The sequence below is a fragment of the Nannospalax galili genome, unplaced genomic scaffold (assembly GCF_000622305.1).
Source record: "Nannospalax galili isolate Female #2095 unplaced genomic scaffold, S.galili_v1.0 scaffold127, whole genome shotgun sequence".
Classification (NCBI taxonomy): domain Eukaryota; kingdom Metazoa; phylum Chordata; class Mammalia; order Rodentia; family Spalacidae; genus Nannospalax; species Nannospalax galili.
Window position 1 is genome coordinate 11,286,639 of NW_008360326.1, and position 22,890 is coordinate 11,309,528.

Consider the following 22,890-nt stretch of genomic DNA (forward strand, 5'->3'; position numbering starts at 1 on the left):
TCCAGCTGGCCTGGAATTTGCTGTGTAGACCAGGCTGGCCTTGATCTCACAGAGATCTGCTCTGCTTCCCTGGTCCTGGCATCAAAGGCATGTACCACCATGCTCAATGCTAAAAAATGATAAAAAAAAGAGGACACGAAGTTTGGAGGGGTAGGGTAGTGGGAATTGGATCTAGAGGAGTTTATAAGGGATAGGAAATAGGGATGAATATAGTTAAAATATATTGTGTGAAATTCTCACAGAATTAATAAGAATATTTTTAAAAAGTCAACCTAAGGATTGTAAGAAAATACTTGCAAACTGTATATCCTATAGGGGCCTTATTTAAAACATAAGGGATTCATACAAGTTAATATCAAGACAAACAACTAACCAAAACCCCAAATTCCAAATAATCAGAATTAAAAATGGGCAAAGGACTTGAATAAGCACTTTTCTAAGGAACATATAAATTCCCAATAAGAGTGTGAAAAAAGCATTCACTGTCATTCATAACTAGGAAAGTGCAAATCATATCCACAATGACCTATCATCCTGCTCCTGTCAGAGTGTAATCATGAACACCAGAATTCACATGATAACAAGTGGTAAGGATGGTGGGAAGAAGCAGGAATCCTGCACACTGGTGGCAGTCCTAAAAATGGGTATAGTCATTACAGAACACAGTGTGGGATTCCCGAGATAACTAAAACAGAACGACTGCATTGTTCAGGAATGCAACTTCTGGACAGAGCTCTAAAGGAACTGAAATCAGCAGTTCCTCCTTTCCTGTTTTAACTGATACGTGAAAACAGAATTCGATTATACAAATGAGGCAGCATGCAATGTTTTGATGTACATATACATTGCATAATGTTTAAATTAGCTAAACATACCCATCTCCTCAAACATTTATCACTCTTCTGTATGTGAACTTTCTTCCAGATTTTTGAAATGTACAGTACGTTACTGTAATCTGTAGCTACTCTACTATACAATAGCACACCAAACTTGTTGGTCTAGTGAACTGTATAGCTTGGTGCCTTTTGATCAACCTTTCCCCATCTTTACTCCAGTTATCTATTCCCCAAGCCTCTGGAAAGCACCACTGTACTCTCAACTCCTGTGAGATCAATGCTTGATAAATGAGATCAAATGGTACTTGTCCTTCTTTGGCTTGTCACTCATCAGAATGAAATCCGGTTCCACCTATCTTGCCATAAATGACAAGGCTTCATTTTTTACGGCTCAATAGTCATTCACTGTGTAAATGTATCTTTTCTTTCTTTACTAGCTGGTAGACCCTAGGATGCTCAATAGTTGTCCATTGTATAAACATACCTTTTCTTTCTTTATTACCTGGTGGACCCTAGGATGTTTCTATCCCTTGCTGCTGTGAGCAGGGCAGCAATGAACATGCTGCTGTCTCTCCACATCTTTCCTGCTCATTCACCCAACAGTGAGATTGCTGGGCCATACAGCAGTTCTATTTTTATTTTTTTGACGTGCCTCCATACTGTTTTCCACTACAGTTCTACTAATTTACATTTCTACCAAGAGTGTGCAAGGATTTTCTCTCCTCCACCCATCTGTCAGCACCTGCATTTTAGTACTTTTTGATGTAAAATCAGCATCTTGAAGAAGCATCCATACCCCCATGATTTGTTGTAACTTTATTCACAAGATATGAAAATAATCTAGATGTCCATTAACAGAGCCTGGATAAAGGTAACACAATACAGAGGCATTCAGCCTTAAACCAGGAGAGAAGATTCAATTATTTGAAGCATGAATGAAACTAGAGGTCATGATGGAAAATGAAAAAGAAATACAATAGTGAATGATTTCACTTATATGTAGATTTTAAAAAGTTGTGATCATGGAAGCAGAATACAAACTCAGTTTCCAGTGACTGGGGGATGAGAGAAATGACATTTTGTTAAAAGGGTACAAGCTTTCATTTATAAGCTGAATAAGCTATGGAGATTAAACATGTTGCACAGAATTTACAGTTAACAGTAATGTGTCGTATAAGTTATATAGAACTAGTTATAATGAATAAAACTGTATATATGGGAATTTTACTTAGGATATATATTAAGAAATTTCAAATGATTTTGGAGATAAAAAATTCAATATCTCTGGAGAATAAAATGTAAAAATATTAAAGTTAGGAAATCAAGTTATCCATAATGAGAAAAAAAATTCAGATAAGTTTTTGATTATTTTGGTTATATGCTGCTAGTACCTGGCTAGTTATCAGCACCTGAAAGCTGGTCGCCCGTAGTATCTGTGCTCATCAATATCATAATATCGTGATTATGATGCTTATGCAGGTAATATAAAATATCGTTATTTACCTGAGGCATGTAACTCTTGAATTGATTCTGAAGGCGTCAAAGGATCTAGATGCGACATGAATAAAAAACGACTTCAGATATTTGCATATTTACAGATATCGCATATTATCAGATATTTACACTCATTAGTTTAATTTTTACTAAAAGCTAAAGCATATTTCACTTCAATATTGGTAATTTTAAAGAAACCTTAGGTTGTGTGTTTCACTGAGAAAGAATGTCACGAGCAGTGTTATTTTCTTATCCTTTTATTTGAAATCCTGCTTTTGTACCAAAAATAATGAAGCATGCATTTTTTTGTTTGTTTTGGGTTTTTTGAGACAGGGCCTCCCTGTAGATCCAGTTGGCCTGGAACTTGCATGCACACCAGGCTGGCTTTGAACTCACAGGGACCTGCCTGCCTCTGCCTCCTGAGTGCTGGGATTAAAGGTGTATGCCACCAGGCCCAGCTATGGAGCATGCATTTTTATGTTCACTGTTAATAGTACCAGACCTTAAAAAAGAATACCAGGTCTTCTTCTGATCTATTGACTGAGAGTGAATAATTGGAATTAAAGTGACAAAATTAGGATTTCATCCTCCTGAATGTCTTAGCTAGTTTAGCTAGCCAAGAATAACTTGGCACTAATACATAAAACAAAAATAAATAATTCATGTTCTTGTTCAGCTTTCTTTCCCTCCTCTTCTCCTTCCTCTTATTCTTGTTAATTCTTCTGTTCTAGAGATCAAACGTCAGATTTTACAAGAGTTAGGCAAGGCCTCTACTCCCAAGTCACACTATAAGCCCAAACAAAAGTACAGTAAAGAAAACAAAAAAAGAACCTAAAAATGTTATTGTCTCATCTAAAATGCCTACCTTTCCCCCAGTATGAAATGTGCTTAATATAGCAGAAAAAGAATGGGAAAATGTATACAGATTATATTTGAAATTAGAATATAAAAATGTCCATAGGTCTGATACCATAATTTTTCTTTGAAAGGATTAGTGCAAACCACCGTAGGTATGAGGAGGCTCTTGGTCATCTGCTTTCTTGACCATCAACGCTGTAGTGTGAACGAACAGTCTATTCAATGCTTAGCAGTAAAGAACTTTAAGATCTCAGATCCCTCAGTATTCTCTGTATTTTGATGTTAATTTCTGATGTCTACATGGGAGACGGTCATTCTCTGTCATCATTTTCCCAATATGCACATTCACATGTGTGCACACACATACATACACACACACTTTAAATTAAAATATTTCTTGAACACTATTTAAATGTAATATGTATATTTAATATAATGAAAATACCACGTGGCACTCCCTTCTTTCCTCTCTACCCAATCTCTTCCTAGGAGTGTCAAGAATTTGTTTACTGTCAGCCTTCCATCCCTTTTCCTTCTAATTTACCAGTTTTCTTTGTACAACTCATTTCAAAGAACTTCATTTTAACATAATTGATAATCTCAAATGAAATTATACTCACAACCTTTTTCTCCCTGTATTTTTTTTACATCTCAGAATCAATGAAAATCTGCCTTTTGGACCTAGTAAGGTGACACTAAGACTCTAAGGTGAAAGTGTTTAATTTACGCTGGGTATGGTGGTACACACCTTTAGTCCCAGCACTCAGGAGGCAGAGGCAGGCAGATCTCTGTGAGTTTGAGGCCAGTCTGGTCTACTCAGTGAGTTCTAGACCAGCTGGGGCTGTAAAGAGACCCTGTCTTACCTAAGACCAAAAAAATTATTTAATTTATAATAATCAGATTTATTTAGCTTTCTCTTTGGTGAAAAGGGAAAGAAATACAGAGTTGGATCCATCACTCATATGCCAGTGAGTTCATTTACATTTTATTCAGATTACCAGCCTCTGATACCGTGTTACATCTTTAGAGTAAATGGTTAAAAAATCATGAAAACAGTAAAGAAGAAAGCGTTCACTTCATAGGGACCGAGGAGAACTCTGGAATTATTACCTGGAATGTTTGCGGATCTTATGGGGAGGCACAGAGGAATAAAGTGCTCGTGTTGACATACTTCCTGAAGAAAATCAAACTTATACTGGCACAAGGTCTAAAATAGAGGCAAACAGAGAGTTACTTAAAGCCAACAACAAAAGGTATGTGCTTGAATCTGACCCCTAGAAAGAATAGTTTTGTGTGACCACCAAGTACTTGTTAAGTTGAAAGGATTCTGCTCCCTCAGAAGGCGCTCTTGTAGTCAGACTCCTAGTGTTTGCACGCTTTTCAGGGATTCCTCAGAAAATGAGACCAACCATAACACATGTTCAACATGTGTTACAGCATAACATGTTTATTGTGTATAAAGTCCTGCTGCATTATGTGAATAGAGTGCTCTCAAAAGTCCCACTTGAATCATAAAACAGACTGATCATGCATAGAGAGGACCTGGAGCTAAGGAACACAAGGGTACAGATCATTCTAAACTGGAGTGCAGCTCGGCATGTCACTTCTTCTTCCACAATATCAATCAATTCCACTTTTATCCCTGGTCTTGCAAAAACGGTATGTCTTCTCAATAAGTTTTGGATTTGGAGAGTAAGAATCAAGTTCAGAACTGATCTAAGATGACAGTAATTCATGTATTAAAAACAACTTGAGTAGGAATGATTATCACATTCATAACAACTTTATTTGCACTTTCATATGTGCTAGGTAGTTGTTCTTTAAGACAGAGTTAGGTTGTTACTATTACATTTATATCAGCTAACATGATATAAAAATATCCCATTTACTCAGGTTAGAATACTAATTTCTGGCAGCATCATTCAGTAATGTAAAAAACTGTCATTTCAAAAAAGGACAGTATTTGATGTATCATTTTGTACATAAAAGTGAGGAAGAGTATAATTACATTACATATATGTTATTCTTCACTGAGAATATTCCATTTGGTCTTTAGGAAAACCTGTAGGCCTACTGCAGTTGTATCTAAATGGATATTCTGCAAATTTCATGTGCCATAAGAGCACAAATAAAGACTGTTTGTTAAAGAAGTATTTACAGAATCTTTTAGATGCATCTAAGACAATTCTAAAAGGAGAGTTTGTAGTTGTGTTTCCCTTAAAAATCCCTCTTTCATAATTCATCTGTAAACCTAGAAATGTACAGCCAATTTTGAAAGAGATGTACCCTAGCTCAGAAAAATGTTATTGACTAACAGGGGGCTAGAGCGATGGCTCAGTGGTTAAGAGCCCTGGCTGCTCTTGCAGAAGACCCAGGTTCAAGTCTCAGCACCCAGATGGCAACTAACAACCGTCTGTAACTCCAGTTCCAGGAGAGCAGATGCCCTCTTCTGACCTTCATGGGCACCGCACGACATGGGTGCACCTACCTACATGCAGGCATTACACTCATACACATAAAATAAAAATAAATAAAAAATATATATAAAAAAAAACAAAAAAACAAACAAAAAAATCCCTCTTTCTTGAAGGAATCTGAGAAACAAATAGTAGGTGATAGGCATTACTAAGGGAGAAATGTGTAAAAATGGCATAAAGGGGAGAGGGGAGAAGGAGGGCTGTACAAGAAACTACGGGAATAAAGGGGCAGAAGGAGCTCAAAAGAGGTGGGACCATAGTATACAAAAATTATCAAGAGATAAATGAGGAAAATAGGGACACTTTAAATGGGAAGGACAGGGAGCGAGGATAAGACAGGGAGAGAAAGAGGAGATATAAATAGTTCCTAGCTTGTATAAAAAACCAGAGGGAATCTTATTAGTCCAAAAACCTACTGAAAAATTACACATGCAATATCCCTACACGAGTACATGTATACAGCTGAAGACTACATAATAAGAAACAGTGCCAGATAGGAGATGCTGTCCTTCGAGTTATTGGCTAGGGTAGTCCAAAAATACACAGGCTATTGTTGTAGTCCTTAATTGCCTCCCAGAACTTAATGTTAAGACCCTATGCTGAAGACAGGATATACTTTGGACACAGGATTTGGAGCAATGGAGCTAGAACTGACCTGGAAGCACATTCCCTGAAGGCTAGCTCTCATAGCCTTGGAGGGCACTACGCAAGCTGGTAAGGGAGAACATCAATCGATGGTCCAGCCCCAGCTTCAAGGCCTAAAAACCATACCGATGATCAGCACAGCAAATGACACTGATGCAGCAGTGGCACTTTTATCTTGAGGGGTAGTCAAGAGCTACCTCATTGGGTTTTAAGCCCAGCCAATGGGAGGAAACTCACGTGTGGTACTGTAAACCTAGCCAAATACACATAGGTGGAGAGGTCTTAGAGAAAACCCAAGGCTCTCACATCCCTAGACAAATGTAATTTAATACTATGTGCAAAATACGGATCTTTAAATTTATAGACAAGTATCCCAGTTATCACTCATCAAAGCAGTTTCTTTTTCAAGAGACAGAGATTATTACAGTTACAATTATACCAGTGGTCACACACAGAGATTCTCTGTGAGTTGTCCAAGCCTAAGTGGTACATCTAGGATGCAACCTCTACACCTAAGACTCACAGAACACAGGGCAAGGGATGAAGAGAACACTAATGCATCTTTCAGTTCTCATCAGTGAAGCCCCCTCATGCAACAGAGGCCCAGGAACACAAAAGGCCACAAATGGCCAAAATGCAGAGAATAAGAGTCAGCAGAATGTGGGTCTTTGAACAAGTCTCCTATATCGAGATCCACCCACCCAGGGCTCAGGGACCATTGTGGAAGAAGGGGTAGGAAGATTGTAGGAGCCAGGGAGGAGGTGCATGAGCATGTGGAAATACTCCTACAGGTGCCTGGGACCCTTCTCACACAAACCTACAGCAATGATGTCAGCACACACAGACCCATGCAAACTTAGGCAGAGAAAAACCCAGCACAGAATTGTGGAAATGAATAGCAGACCCCATCTTAGTTGAAGAATAATTGGCAGCTGATTACTGCTGGGTGAGGAAGAGCTGATCTTCTTGAAGGGAAAGACTCTAGATAGGCTGTCTAGACCCTGGTGGATGAAATTGCACTGAGGGACATCTCGGGACACTAACTTTACATAATAGGCCTTAATACAAATGACAGAATGTATGCACTCCGTGAGTCTTGGGTGTAGAGTTTGGCTATGGGAGGCTCCAAAGAGCAGAGGGGAAGGTTGTATAAAGATAATTTTATGTATGAAATACACAAAAATTCAGTAAAAAATTAAAAAGTCTCTAAATCTCTCTTTCCCTTAATGATCTCAAATAAATATTCCAATGTGCACCTCGAGGTCGCAGAAAAAGAACACGCCAAATTTCAAAGGGGTAGATAACAAAAAATAAAGATCCAGGGAAGAAATTAAGGAGATAGAGAGTGAAAGAGCAGTGTACTGAATCAATGACAAAGTTGGTTCTGTGACAAGATAAAGACAATTGACACACCTCTACCCAAACTAACCAAAGAAAGAGAAGATCCAAATTAATAAAACTGGAGATGAAGAAGGGGACAGTATAACAGATTACAACAAAATCCAGAGAATGCCTGGGGTTGGAGAGATGGCTCAGTGGCTAAGAGCACTGACTGCTCCGGGTTCAATTCCCAGAACCCACAAAGCAGCTAACAATCATCCATAACTCCAGTTCAGGGAATTTGATGCCGTTTTCTAACCTCTGCGAGATCTGCACAACATGGGTGCACTTACACACATGCAGGCAATACACTCATTCACATTAACTAAAAATAATAAATAAAATATTTTTAAAAATCCAGGCGCTGGAGAGATGGCTCAGTGGTTAAGAACACTGACTAGTCTTGCAGAGGACCCGGGTTCCATTCCCAGAACCCACAAAGTGGCTAACAACTGTCCGTAACTCCAGTTCCAGGGGATCCAACACTTTCTTCTGACCTCCAAGTGCATTGCATGACATGAGTGCACTTACACACTTGTGGACAATATACACATAAAACATAAAAATAAGATAAATAAAATATTTAAAAAATCCGAAAGATGCTTAGGGAATACTTTGAAAACTTAGATACAAATAACTGGAAAGTATAGAAGAAACACAGAAATGAAATACACAGAAATTTAATTTTAGCAGGTCATGTATATTTAATATAATACACATGACCTGTTAAAATTAAATCAAGATCATAAACAACTTATACATCCATAAAAATGAGATTGAAATAGTAATAAAACAATCTGCTGACAAAGGAAAGTCCAGAACCACAGAGTAGAGACCTCATTTTGTGATAGACCAAATGGATGCTAGATCGGTGTTTTAGTCAGGCACACAGAGACCACTTTAGCTATTTATCAAGCTGGGGTTGCTATCCTGATCCTTACCTTGAAATCACCTGAAGAGAACATGCTGATGTAGTTGTTCACCATCTTAAATACAAATCCTCGGTCCATAAATGTAAAGCAGCGCTAAAAGATAAAATTCCAAAGTCAGATCTTTTTATTTGAGGGATTTTAGAAAAGATGATTACATATTGAAGTCAAATAATATTTAACTAAGTGCGGGATAAGTTTTTGAAAACTCTCTAAAGCACCTTTGTGCATCCATTTACATGTAGAGTGATGAAATAAAACACTACAGATAATATAAAAATCTGAAAGCTCTAAACCTGCATCTACCAATGGCCTAAAATATCACTTAGAATTTTTCAGTGAAGTATTACAGACTTTTATGTGATTGTCAGTGGTTTTTTTGTCTTTTTTTGAGGCAGGGTCTCCTTGTAGCCCCAGCTGTCCTGGAACTCACTATGTAGACCAGGCCGGCCTTGAACTCACAGAGATCCGTCCGCCTCTGCCTCCCGAGTGCTGGGACTTAAGGCATGCGCGATCACACCCGGCCTATCAGTGTTTTTTCAATTTCTATTTTACAGAATTTTTGTGTATTTCATATAATAGATCTTAATTAAATTTGGACCCTCTGCCCCATCCACATCCCTCCATGCCTCCCACTGAATTTCATGTAGTCTATCAAATATATATTAAGTTCTATCCAGTCAAGCATTTGTACCCAGATGTCCCTCAGCATAAGTTCATCCTCTGGAGTCTAGTCAGCCTATCTAGAGTCACTTCCTTAAAGAAGATCTACTCTCCCTCATCCTGCAATAATCAGTTGTCAATAATTCCTCCATTAAGGTTTGGACCTCCTGCCCATTCCTCTAGTTGCATGCTGGGTTTTTGTCTGACTTAGCTTTTGGTTGTTTATTTTTAAATAATTGGTTACATTTTGTGAATACACTGGACCTCAGTTGCTTGGGTGCAGATCATTTGCTGTAATCCTGGGTATGTACAGATCATACAGAGGGAACAACAGTCTTTTCATTCTTCATTCAGGGAAGCTTAGCTTTGAGGAATGAAAGAAGGGGATCCTGAGACTTCCATTACTGAGCTTCCTAGTCCTTATTTATTCTGTAGTGTTTTCTCAGTATAGCCAGGAAGACCTTAGACAGTAAGTGGCTTAGAGGAGTATATTCTCTCCAAGTACCAATAGCCATGTTACCAGTTATGAGGGCACCATGGCCAAAGGCTGCACTGGAAAGGTGTGATTTAGGAGGGACCGACCATGTCTTCATACACTATGTTTGGGAAGTACTGTGCAGGTTGCACACAGGCACTCAGCCCTTGGCATGCAAGTTTTCTTTTATGCATACACATGTATATGAGCACACACGGTACTTGGAAACATTTACAGCTGCTTCACCGCACAGTGTGAGTGGGCTTCTTTTCTTGTCTAAAGCATATGGGACAGTCCATTGCAAGTTCTAAATTTCTCAGCTCTTTCCTCAACCTTATGATGCAATTTTCTGAGAGAGGAATGAGCATCAAATCTTACTATAGGTTGTATGCCAAGTAGAAAGCCTCCCATTAAAATATACCTGTCTATAAATATGAACTATTTTCTAGAGCAAAGTTCTTCTACTTATTAGGTATATTTTAGTAAGTTTAAAATGTTTATTTCACCAAAATGAAACAATAAAAATTATAATTGACGCATTGATGAATTATGGAACACCAAAGTGTAAAAAGAAACCATCTGGCTGGCAGAGGTGGTGCAAGCCTTTAATCCTAGCACTTGGGAGGCAGAGGCAGGTGGATCTTTGTGAGTTCAAGGCCAGCCTGGTCTACATAATGAGTTCCAGGACAGCTAGGGCTACAGGGAGACCCTGTCTCAAAAAGACAAAAAAAAAAAAAAAAAAAAAAAAAAAAAAGAAAGAAACCATCTGGATCTGGACATTTTTGTCTTTCTTTTATGTCTTTTGCAAAACTATCTGTTGTACTGTTTCATTTCCACGTGGGCCCCCTTCCTTTGGCTTTGTCCTAGGAGCTCACTTAAGATCACCAGAAACAATGATTATGGGGGAAACATTCATTCTTTCCCACGTGCAGTTTATCTGAGCCAAACAGAGTAGATAGGAAGACATTCCTTTGTAAAGACTTGCTTATCTATCCTTTTTATTGTTTAGAGAAAAATAATAATGATATTTAAAAACATATCTAACACGTTTTTAAGAGCTAGTGGAAATTAAGCAGGGATCAGTGAGGTGAAGGAACAAAAAGATACAGTCATCTGAGCAGTAAAATAAAAATCTGCCTTGGCATCATTCTTTAAAAAAAGAGCATCTGAAAAGCTATGCTTAGGTAAGTGTGGAGACCTAGTTTGCTTAAAAAAATTATAAAAGCTACACAAATTATTGTGGATCCATGTGAATCGGAGAGAATAGTAAACAATGCAAAAACTTTTGGCAGAATCGTTGCAGAAACAGTACTTTTCGCACATACAGGTTAGGGGAGGGGTGCCTGTCAGCCCAGGGCATCTCTGTATGTCCCCACGGTTTCCTTCTTCTCTCGCTGACTGGAAAACATTGGCACAGCTAGGACATCACCATGTTTTCATTGTTAAATTCCAATGAGTCATTGCTATGGCTTGAATCTGGACTGTTGTGTTTCAGGCTCTCAGTCCTCAGCTTGTGCTGCTATTTTGAAGGTCGTGAAGCCTTTAGCAGGTAAGGCTGGCAGAAGTAGATGACTACCGTGGACTCTGAAGGTTATAGCACTGGTCTTCATCCTCTGCTTCCTGGAGATGGCCCTGTGAACAAAGCTGTCCTATGGTCCTGCCACCGGGGAACAATTTTCCCACTTTGCTTTCCCACCATGATGTATCATGACGCCAAAACCATGGAGCAAATAAATACGTCCTCCCTTATGCTGTTTCATCAGTCATTTCATCACAGTAATGAGGAACATAATTAATAAAGAAAATAAGTGATGAAAAAAATAATGAATATGCTGATTCATGGTATTTGACTACTGATGAAGAATGAGATGACCAAAAGAGGTAAAATGTATTTGAAGCCCACTTGAAAACACAGCTATGCTCAGATTGCAGGGCGTGCAGGAGATTTGTAATGGAGCATAGAGAAGACAGTGCTGGGAGATGGAAAGCTTAGTGCTCATCAGTTCCAAATGAAGACATTCAGTTTTACATTTTCCAAAGCCAGTTTGGTCCTTTCCTTTCTTCTGTCTTCTAGTTCTAATAATCATTCCACTTTTTGCATTCTTTGTCAATAAATATTAAAACTATATATTAAAGTAGTACATACATGATGGGCTTTCTTGATATGAAACATGTTGAACTAATCTTTATACTAACTTCTCAATAAAATGTGCAGACTTCAAGTTGAAGTCCATGTGATCTACACATCATATGTGTTTATTGTCAGCCTGTGCTTTTTGCTTTAATATTCCACAGTCCACTTCCATTAGCATTTTTAATTGCTCCCTTGTGAGGTTTACACCACCAGCAACAACCTTTACACAAATGAGCTCCAAATAAACATGTATTTATTCCAACAAGGGCTGAGCATTTAAGGCCAGAGGAGTAGTTATGGGGTCTTTCCCTTGCTTAGAGACTTGCTTAGTCATCATTTTTTCCTTGATAAATATTGCAGATGTTTCCTTAAACATATTTTACTTACAAGCTGAAAAAATATATATAATTTATTTTTTTTACCAAATTTTCTATTCTGTCAAGCACTTCCACTAAACTACCAGCACAGTAAGTAAATAAAAGTAAATTTTATTCCTGTAAGCCTTAAAATGTGGTAGAAATGAGAATTTTTTTCCCTCATTTACTCTCTTCCCCGTTAACCCTGACCATCCTTTTCTTGTACTTGAAGGAAAAAGAAAAATTAAGGGAGGAGTATATAGCTGACCATACAATGTAGGTGAAACAGATGTAGAGAGGCAGTACTGGGGGCAGACGGGTTCAGGCGGGCAGGGGAAGTGATAGAGATGGGAAACCAGGGGCTATGTGGAGGGCAACCAAAATGAAGCAGGCCCAAAGAAACTGCTTTGTGACCTGTGATCTTGTAACCCAAGTGAAAACTAAAGTAAGAGAGGATAGCAGAATGCATACGATGTGAAAGAACTGGTGTGGGGGTGGGGTGATACTGGGAGCTGAAGGTTTAAGTAAGCATGGGGCAACGGCCTGGGATAAAGGAGGCGTAGAGGGTGGGTTAACCAAAACTAAGGATCTAGAAGCAGCATTATAAAACCCCACTACTTTGTAAGCTAATTAAAAATATCTCTAAAAAGGGTTTTGAACAGAGATAGCCAACATTGGTGAACTATGCTGCTTCCAGGAGACCCGGGTTATTAAATGAAAATCTCAGTACCAGGCATGGGTTACCTCCCTATGAGTTACTGGTTAGGGAAGTCCCAGAGACACCCCCCAAATACAGCCTATTGTCATTACTTTAGGGTAAGACCCTATTTCTGGTCATCACATAGGTTTGGTTACAGGGTACAGAGAAGTCAGTCTTGAATTGACCAGAAAACTCTGTCTGCTGGCTGGCTTTCATAGTGCTAGAAGGTGTTATGCAGGCTGTTGGGGGAGAAAAGACATCAGTGGTGTTACCCGGCACTGGACCCTGCATGCTACAATACCAAATTTCTAGGTTAGATGTGCGTAGGTAAAGTAGTAACAAGACGAAGGGTATAACCAAACACTCTCTTGATTGGATTCGAGACCTGCTCCACAGGAAGGAATTAATGCTTGGCAATACAAATGTGATCAAAACCCATGGCTAGGGAAATCATTGGTCCCAGGGAAGAACCTATTGATGTTCTTTTTCTAAATGGTCATCTTGTTAAAGTGCCTTCTAAATATTTATGTCTATATAGCTGTAGATTTGTGCTGCGCTCATTCTTGATCAGAGAAGCTTTTTATTGTAGTGGATAGTGGTTAATGCAGAGATGCATTACTGTTCCAAGTGCTGAGAAAAAATAATGATGAGTGCTCATCTGTAGATGGAACATCTATATCATTATCACCAAAAGCTCAGGCAACATCGTGCAAGAATAGGCAGTCAGAGGATGGGGAGAAGAGCTGTGAAGGGCTGTCCTCCTGTCTTGATGGCTACAGTACACATGAACCCTTAGGAGCTGTGTTTACCTGCACAAGATCAAACCAGTTAACAATTCCAGCATGGATGGAGGAGGGACTCCTGAGGCCCCACCCCCAGCTCTGGTGCTATTGGCAGTTGATGGCTACTGGGAGAAGGGAGGGTCTCTTTTCTTTGGGGATGTGGCTATTGGTAGGTTGCCCATGCCCCAGTGGATGATGTACACACACCCATGTGTATATGGGCAGTGCTAATTGGACTGTTAGCTTAAAAATAAGTAAATGAATAAAAAATGAAAAAGGAAGACATGAAGTTGGGAGGGAGATATGATGTATAACATTTTCAAAGAATAAGTAAAAATATCAAAAAAAGAAGAAAAATAAATTTAGGATAAAAATGAACATAGTGTATAATTTGAAATAACTGTCAACACACTAAAAGATCTCAGATTGGATTAAAGCTCACCAAATACAACTTAGGCTAATCTCTCATCTACTTCAATATTCTTTAATTTTTACATTATTGTATGTTCGGTGTCTGTCAAAAACAAACAAAACTAAAATAAAACAAAGCGAAGTGGGGCTGGAGAGTTGGCTCAGCAGTTAAGAGCACTGACTGCTCTTGCAGAGGACCAGGGTTCCATTCCCAGCACCCACATGACAGTTATGAGCCATCCTTAACTCCAGTTCCAGGGGAATCCGAAGCCCTCTTCTGACCTCCGCAGCACTGCATGACACGGGTGCACTCACATACACGCAGGCAATACACTCGTACACATAAAATTAAAAAAAATATTAAAAAAACAAAGTGAAGTGGTTCCATCAAGCTTATAGAAGTCATTGGATGAAAGAAGAGAAGAAAACCACTGTCTACGTGCATTATCTTATCTTTTGAATTTGACATTCTATGATGTTATTGCATGTCATCTTTCTTTGATTCTGCATTTTTCTCTGCAATTTAATATGAATGTCTGTAACTCCATGTAAGATCCACTTCATAAAGCAGTTGTGTCATGCTCAAATTGATAATTTACCTTTTATATGAATGGTTTATAACCTTTTCATCATTTTAAAGAAAGCTGAGAGGTAACAACAAGTGCCATATTCTTGAAGTAGCTACATGGTGTGCTGGTATTGTTATCGCATCCGGCACTGACCCAAAATGTCACTACAAAGGCAGAAATACTCAAGACATGCAACTTCTCCTTTAAACATTTCATTTTCCAGCTTAAAGTAAGCTTATTTAGAAGCACTATGATTTGACAACACTTGCGTGGGAACTTTTCTATAACCTTTATTTTCCTCTAATGAGCCTCCAAGCAGGAAAGAATATTAAAAAGTATTTTAAGCAGAAGAGATGTAGATGTGAAAGCGTTCATCTCACATTGCTAGTTTTGAGTCTTCATCATAAGTACTGAAGTGAGTTGAATTCTGGGTACCATGCAGCCCCATCACGGGGGCTTGAAAAGAACTATGGTCTCACATAGCTGTACCTTAAGAAATCTGGCGACGCTGTGGTTTGCCCTTTTGGTTTCCTCAAGGGCGTCCTTGTATTTCCAAATCACGTGGTCACACAGGCCCATCACAAGATTGTCCAGTTCATTTTGATAAGACTCAGGAAATCTTTGAGCTCGGGAAAGCTAAGGAAAGAATGTATTATTTATAATGTGGCATGTGAATTGCCAAGCCAGGAAAAAATAAACTGAAAGACTCTATTTTATGGATCAGCAAATCAAAAGAGTTTGTTGGAAAACTTGAAAGCAGTAATAAAACTTGAAAGGCTTTTAAATTTCAAGGTCATGATTTTTACCATTTTTATTAAATATTCCCTTCTAGTGTGGCCAATAAATTTTCACTTTTCATTAAAAACTATCTGTTAATCACAAAGTACTCAAACAATAGAAACAGGTACAAAGTGAAACGTGGATCATTTTATAATTCTCTCATATATTAATTCCCTTCTCTTTGCCTCCCAAGAAATAACTACTATTAGGATTTTAATAATAAAACATTAATTTTAAATGAGTATCATTCAAAAATAACTTTTAGTCAGATATCTCCATTTAATTTAAAATAAAGTTTAAATCTAGAACCCCCACTAATCAAACACTATAGGACGAATGCTCAGCTTTAAATGGGACATCTATACCACTCCCATCATCCCCAAAGCCTCGTCTCTACTGGCTAGCTTTCATAGTGCTGGAAGGTGCTATGCATGTTACTGGAGGGAAAAAATAATCATCAGCCTTACCTAGCCGTGAATCCTGTGAACTACACTAGCTACTAGCTTGGTAAGATATGCCCATCAGTGCAACAATGACATAAATATGGGAGTAACCAGCCACTCTCTAATTAGATTTAGGTCTGCTTCATAGGATGGAGCCCATACTTGATATTGATATCAGGCTTAGGTGCCCAGGGCTCGACAGGTTACGGGGCATAGGGGAGAGCCTAATACCAGTTTTCTACTAAACAGTTATAGTATTAAGCTGACTCCTAATGACTAATTACTATTCTCATAGGTTAATGCCTCTCAACTCTCACCAGAGAAGTTTCCTTATGCATCAGATGGTGATTAACATAGAAATTCACAACTGGTCAGTGTGCAGAGGACAACAGACTGCAGAGTGTTTATCCTTGAATAGGACATGTATATCAAACTTCTGCCTCCAAAGTTCAGGGATCATTGTAGAAGAGGGGGCAGAAAGACTGTAAGAGCCAGAGAAGGTGGATGACCACAGAGAAACAGAATCTTCTAGACAACTGGTCAGTTACTCATATAAATTCACAGCAATGGTGACAGCGTGCACCAAGTCCAATGCAAGCTCAAACCAGATAAAATCTCAACAAAGATGTGGGGGAGTGGGTAAGAAATCCTAATACAACTTAAGGAACTTTTAGCAACTGATAGCTGCTGGGAGGGAGAGAGACAATCTCTTTCATGGATGTGACTCTTGGCACTTATTCAATTAAGTTGGGTTGGGGGGCAGTAAGAGTAAGTGCATATAGGGGAGATCTAAATACCATCAAATTATATTGTATGAAAATTACAAAAATTCAACAAAAAGACTATATTTAAAAGAAAAAAAAATCTAGACATCCCCTAATCAAAAACTATGAGCTGAGTGCTCAGCCTTAAATGCAACATGTGTATCAGCCCCATCACCCCAGCAGTCTAGGAAACATCACAGAAGGGAGGGTGGGAGGAATTCATGAGCCAGAGAATGGGAAAGAGTGTCACAAGTCTGCCATCCAGATGTGGCATGGTCACTACAGCCATGAACACCCAGCACAAGGTGAAGACCTGCACAAGAGTGGGTCCTTCAACACTCGTCATGGATGGAGGAGGTGCCCATGATGCCCCATCCCTTCTTGAGGAGTGAATGACTAATGGTTGCTGGAGGAGGGGGGGGTATCATTTACTCTAATGGTATAAATACTGGGAGTCTAGGTGGGAAGAAAAAGGGTTCAGAAGGAAATGAAGGGGATAACAGGGAGTAACGGTGAGAAGCGAGGAAATCACAATGCATTATACACATACATATATATATATATATATATATATATATATATATATATGAAACTCACAAAATAAACTCCTATAAGGAGTAGAGGGATAGCTCAGTTGGAAAAATGGCTGCTTTGCAAGCAGGAATAGCTGTAAAAGCTAGGCAGGGTGGCCTGCATCTATGACCCTAGCCCTGGGGGTGAGAGGCAGAGACAGGTGGATTCTTGGCCAGCTAGTGTTGTCAATCAATGAACTCCAGGTTCAGGGAAAGACCCTGACTCAAAATGTAAGGCAGAAAGTGATTGAAGAAAACACCTGATGTCAACCTCTGGTCTTTACACACACTAACACAGATGCACATTGTACACACACATGCACACATGTACATATACACAAAATAAAAATAGACAAAACTATAATAAGCAGGTAAATAACTGGAAAAGAAACAGATACTGGCCTGAAATTGTCTCTAATGTGGGTTCTACCTAGTCTTAATTTTATGGTTCCAGAATTTACTGCAGATAAAATATCAGTGTGATCTCACAAATCAAGGTACTATGACACTAGATGTAGAAGGGCTTGGGTGTGAGGCTATGTAACATATTTAATAAAGCTTTTTAACTCATGTATGGATATAAGGGGGAGAGTTTGAGACAGCTGAGCTGTCTCTTTTTGAGCTTATATAGACATTTCTTATAGGATCACTAAGGCTCATCTTTACACGTTGTCTTGTCATTAGACACCTTAACTATCTTTGGAGGTAGACTGAAGCATGTATTTCTAACTGGGAGCATCTAGCCATTCATACTGCAAGGATACAAACCATGAGGGCTGTTGTTACGAGGGTTATAGAAAATGGAGATTTAATAACGGAACACTGGAATTCTTTAGCCAATTTGCCAGAAGACCACCCTGCAAGTGTTTTGAAAGTGTCATTATTACCTTTGTACATATTTAAAATTTACTACTGAAACAATATAAATTGGTAAATAAATCCAACCTAATAGATCACTGACATTTTTCTTTCTTCATATACTTTGGACAACAAAAAAAAATAATGTACTTACATGAAAGCAATAGTCATTTATTATTTATTTATTTGTTATTTATTATTTATGTTGTATACGGGGGGGTACATTTGTGTGTTGATGGGTGTATGTGCATGTGTGTATGTATTTGAGGGAGGAGGCCAGAGGTCAAACTCAGGTATCATTCTTCAGGCTCTGTCTTGATTTTGAGATAGTATCTGACTGAGACCTAGTGCTCACCTTAGCTGTGCTGGCTGGTCAGTGAGCTCCAGGGAATCCACCTGTCTCCACCTCCCAATGCTAGAAGTAAAAGTAAACGGTACCACACCTGGCTTTTTACATGGGTGCTGGGGCTCAAACTCAGGTCCTCCTGCTTATGCAGGAAACATTTCACAGACTAAGCATCTCCCATCCCAACATGCACTTACCAAAGGATCAAAGCACATTTGTAGCTTCCTCTTTCAGCTTTGCTAATTTCAAAGGTTCACTACATATTCCAGGGCTTACATTTTCTCCATCAGGGCATGTATAAATGCCATAGGTTTTTAAATGCATTATTTTATTTATTTATTTATTTATTTATTTATTTATTTATTTATTTATTTATTTATTTGGTCTCCCTGTAGCCCCAGCAGAACTATGTAGTCCAGGCTGGCCTGAATCTCACTGAAATTTGCCTGCCTCTGCATCCAGAGTGCTAGGATTAAAGGTAAGTGCCACCATGCCTAGCTTTTTTTTTTTTTTTTTATCATTTATGCTTCAGTGGCAGAACACAGATTACAATGGTGAGAGTCCCGATCCCAGCAGGGCCGAATTTGGAGACAGGAGTCATTCTCATCTTCATGTCAGAGGTTTCTCTTCCTCTGGGGGACACAGGCTCTTCTCTTTGGAATTAGGGAAGCAGATGTAGCTAAAAAACCATCCACAGGGTTTAGGGTGATGAACTAATGAGCGACAGAGTTGAAAGAACTTGTTTCACCAAAGCCAAGGCCATGGTTGGAAAGAGCTGGAGCCTGGAAACACCAGCAGGTGGGTGGGTGACCTTGAAGAATCAACCTTTTAATGCTTTGAGAATGCCTTACATCTCCCTGTAACAGTCAACACTTATCCCAGGAAAAGACCATGCAAAGGCTTGGCCTTGTTGGCAAATTCTAGGGGAACTGATCCACCCCTTCCTTAGTGTTCAGGCCCTGAGCTGCCTAGCCCTAACCAAGCAGGAAAGAGAATGTGTCATAAATAACTGTGAAAAATAGATAGCATGTACAACAGCAATACAAAAGACATTTGAGATTGGACACTGTGGCTGTTTGTTAAAGGGCTCAGAATGTAAAAGGGTATGCATTAGAATTAATTGGTGAAAAGATATTTTTTTGATGGGGTTGGAGAGATAGCTTAAGAACACTGGCTGCTCTTGCAGAGGACCCAGGTTAGATTCCCAACACCTACATGGTGGCTAACAACCATCCATCACCCCAATTCTAGAAGATCCAACACCCTCTTCTGGCCTCTGCAGGCACTGCACACGCATGGTGCCCTTACGTACAGGCAGGCAAAAGACTCATACACATAAAATAAAAATAACAAGTAAAAATAATAAAAAAAAATATTTTTTGAGGGCACAGGACTAAAGGATAGGTAACTCCCTGAGAATGTGAGGTGAGGCTCCTGCAGGTGGATTTAAGCTGAAGCCAAGTAATAAATATTTGAGCTACTCTATCAGAGGACAGAGGTTAGCTCTTCTCTTAGCCTTACCCAAATGGGAGGTGAGAGAAGTATGGTTGGGGGGAACTCAAGTCATTGGTGGATATTCCATGGTCCTCCTTACTCAGCCATGATTATGAATGGTCACATGCAACATCCCTGGCTGGAGTACAGTATGATTACCAGACACAGACCACTCAGAATGGAGCATCTAGGTCACAATGTCAGGTGAGTCACCAAGGCCTTCAGAGCTATGAGCTAGAGTGAGGGGACCTAGGATGAGCTGTAGAAGAAGGAGATGATTAACACAGATGGGGTCCCAAGGAGACAAGCGACTGCGACAGGGGCTGGAATTGATCCCAGCAGCCTCCCTCTTCTAAGAGAGGCCCATGGGCTGTGAGGAGCAGATCACTAACATGTGTCGTGTGCCGTGCTAGCTGTGGACTGTGGAGGCTGCAGGTATACTGTGTAGCTCAGATGTTCCTTTGATGCGATCTCATGAAAAGAATGTAAAAGAGCTGTCATATCTTGGATCCATTCAATCATTCATGGCAAGACCACATTCACCCAGGCTGCTCCCATTCAATGATGGTGCTGGGGGCTGCAGGGATGGCTCAGTGGTTAAGAACACTTGCTGTTCTTCCAGAGGACCCAGTTCCGTTCCTGGCACTGAGATGGAAGCTAACATCACCAGTTAACTCCAGTTCCAGGGGATCTGACACCCTCTTCTGGCCTCTGTGGGGCATTGCGCATATGTGGTATACTTACATACATACAGATAAAACACTCATACACAAAATAAAAATAAAAAAATATTTTTTAAAAAAATGATGGCACTGGCTGAGGGCCTTTAGCTGGGCCTTCTCAGTGGAAAACTATTCTACTGAATATTTTTGCATGTGGAGCACACATTGGCCCAGCTCCGAACTTCCCATTGACAGGCTCTTTCTAGCCGATCCTCCATCTTTTCCATTTTCCCCCATGCTCCTTTTTCCTGTCCCATTTATCCCTTTGTAGTTATTTCTTCCCATGGATCTGCATTTGTAATTTTGTCCTGGCACCCGCTTCTGAATGGGCCTGTACTGGCATACATGGCAATTTCTTGTACTTAAAAAGCAATTAACATGAATTGCTAAGGTTTTACATAGTCAGTAAACGTGGAACTAATAAGACATGTTCATTAGTATGATTGTTGACTAATATTACATTGCCATATTACTTGTGATCTTACCTGAATTTTATTTGTGTCAATCAAGTGCTGTGCCATTGATTTTAGAATAACTGTGAAGAAAAACCAGGAATGCTGTGAGGAGAAAAAGACAATAAAGGACTTATTAATCTACAGTAAAAAATAATAATTATCTTAACACAATATTGTCAGATTTTTATCTTAAAGTAAACGAATAAGTTAAATGAACCAGAGCAGTAACATATTTTTTGTTACCTCACGATGAACTTTATCAAAGCTATAAAAGCACAGGCTCTGAGTTTACATTTTAAACATCTTTAAGCCAAAAAAGCTGCCAATTTACTTGAAATGGCTTTTTAAACAATGGCTTATAAAAGATTTATCCATGGGGTGTTCCATTTGTTTCACTTATTAACAAAACTGTATTTATAGACAAGGATGCCAGACACCACTCATCCAAAAAGCTTCTTTTGCAACAGTTGGAGACTGTTACAGAGCTCCACAATGGGTCACACACAGAGAATAAGTGTCTGTGAGATGCCCAGCCATAAGTGACACATCTACAATGGAACCTCTACACCTAAGGCTCACAGAACATAGAGAATATTATCAGCGAAGTCCCCTCATGCAACAGAGGGTGATGAACACAAAAGGCCACAAATGGCCAAAGCGTAGAGAATAAAAACTAAACAAAACTTTTTATAGCAGGTGCTTTCCTAAAATTTCCGAGGTTATCGGTGAGAACAAAACTTAAAGTTCCTGTGTTCACAATTCTAGAAGCAGAGTCAAACTGATATATCAGTGTTACATAAAAAGGCACGATTTTCCTACCTTGACAAATACAAGTTTATAGCAGGTACACAGGATGTGGGGACTTCACAGAGCAGGGCCCAAGCTACTCCCTCTCTCCTTCCCAAGGCTGCCTCTGCACCTTGAGAAGCATGGTGCTCAGCACCCATGACTCTGCAGTCTCCAAATCTATGTGCTGCCCACAAACACACCCTGCTTCCTGCCACACAACTGCTCCCTGGGGTCTAGGTTGTACTTGGGAATAAAGATCTGCCGTGTGGAGGACTGACATAGGAAGGAGGAATAATCAGGCCCTGGATCAATCTATAGGCTGTTGAGGCAGAGGCTCCTGGGGTTCTTTACAGGCCTAGAAGAGTGTGTGGAGACCCCTGTGGGTGTATTCCTGTAGTTATTTTTAAAGCTTACCCTCAAGGTTGGCTGCAGCTGGAGAAGACGCAAACACATCCCAGGATGGGGATGTACAGTTTAAAGGATACCCAGGCCTTTTCCCTTCCCATCCTTTCTACCAGAGTTAAAAAGTTCTGAATTTCATGCTAATTATTCATCTGTGTTACTTAGTGATTTCGCCACAATACTGAGACATTGAAGATATAATTACTTTTGCCTGACAATGTACTTCTCATAAAAGGAACTATTCTTTACATATTCTTCAGACTTCTTTTTTTAAACTAAAAAATATTGTTTTGAGAGATTTATTTATGGAAAGGCATGTAGCACAGGGTCACACCATGTCATCACGTCATATGTGTAATTGCCATGAACCTGTTCTCACAACGGGCATTTGAATTATGTCCAGTTTTAGGTTGGTGCAATGCTGTGATGGCCTTTTGGGAACATCACCCCAATTCTAGAGAACCGACTGAGGTGAGAGGGAGGAGGGGATGATGCCCTAAAGAGGCAGCTGTGGCTTCATGAAGGCACCCCATCATGGTAAGAAGAGATGACTCCT

General features: G+C 39.4%; 1 protein-coding gene across 6 annotated transcripts in view; it reads right to left on the reverse strand.

Moving 5' to 3' along the window:
• Window positions 1-22,890, reverse strand: part of Dock10 (dedicator of cytokinesis 10) — a 302,587-nt gene that overhangs the window by 47,438 nt on the left and 232,259 nt on the right. For all 6 annotated transcript variants that reach the window (XM_029559988.1, XM_008825837.2, XM_008825830.1 and 3 more), the window contains exons 27-31: window positions 21,174-21,245; window positions 15,199-15,345; window positions 8,632-8,715; window positions 4,299-4,395; window positions 2,340-2,384 (exon numbers count right to left, since the gene is read on the reverse strand). In XM_029559988.1, coding sequence (XP_029415848.1) covers window positions 2,340-2,384; window positions 4,299-4,395; window positions 8,632-8,715; window positions 15,199-15,345; window positions 21,174-21,245 — 445 coding nt within the window. The remainder of the gene's footprint in view (window positions 1-2,339; window positions 2,385-4,298; window positions 4,396-8,631; window positions 8,716-15,198; window positions 15,346-21,173; window positions 21,246-22,890) is intronic.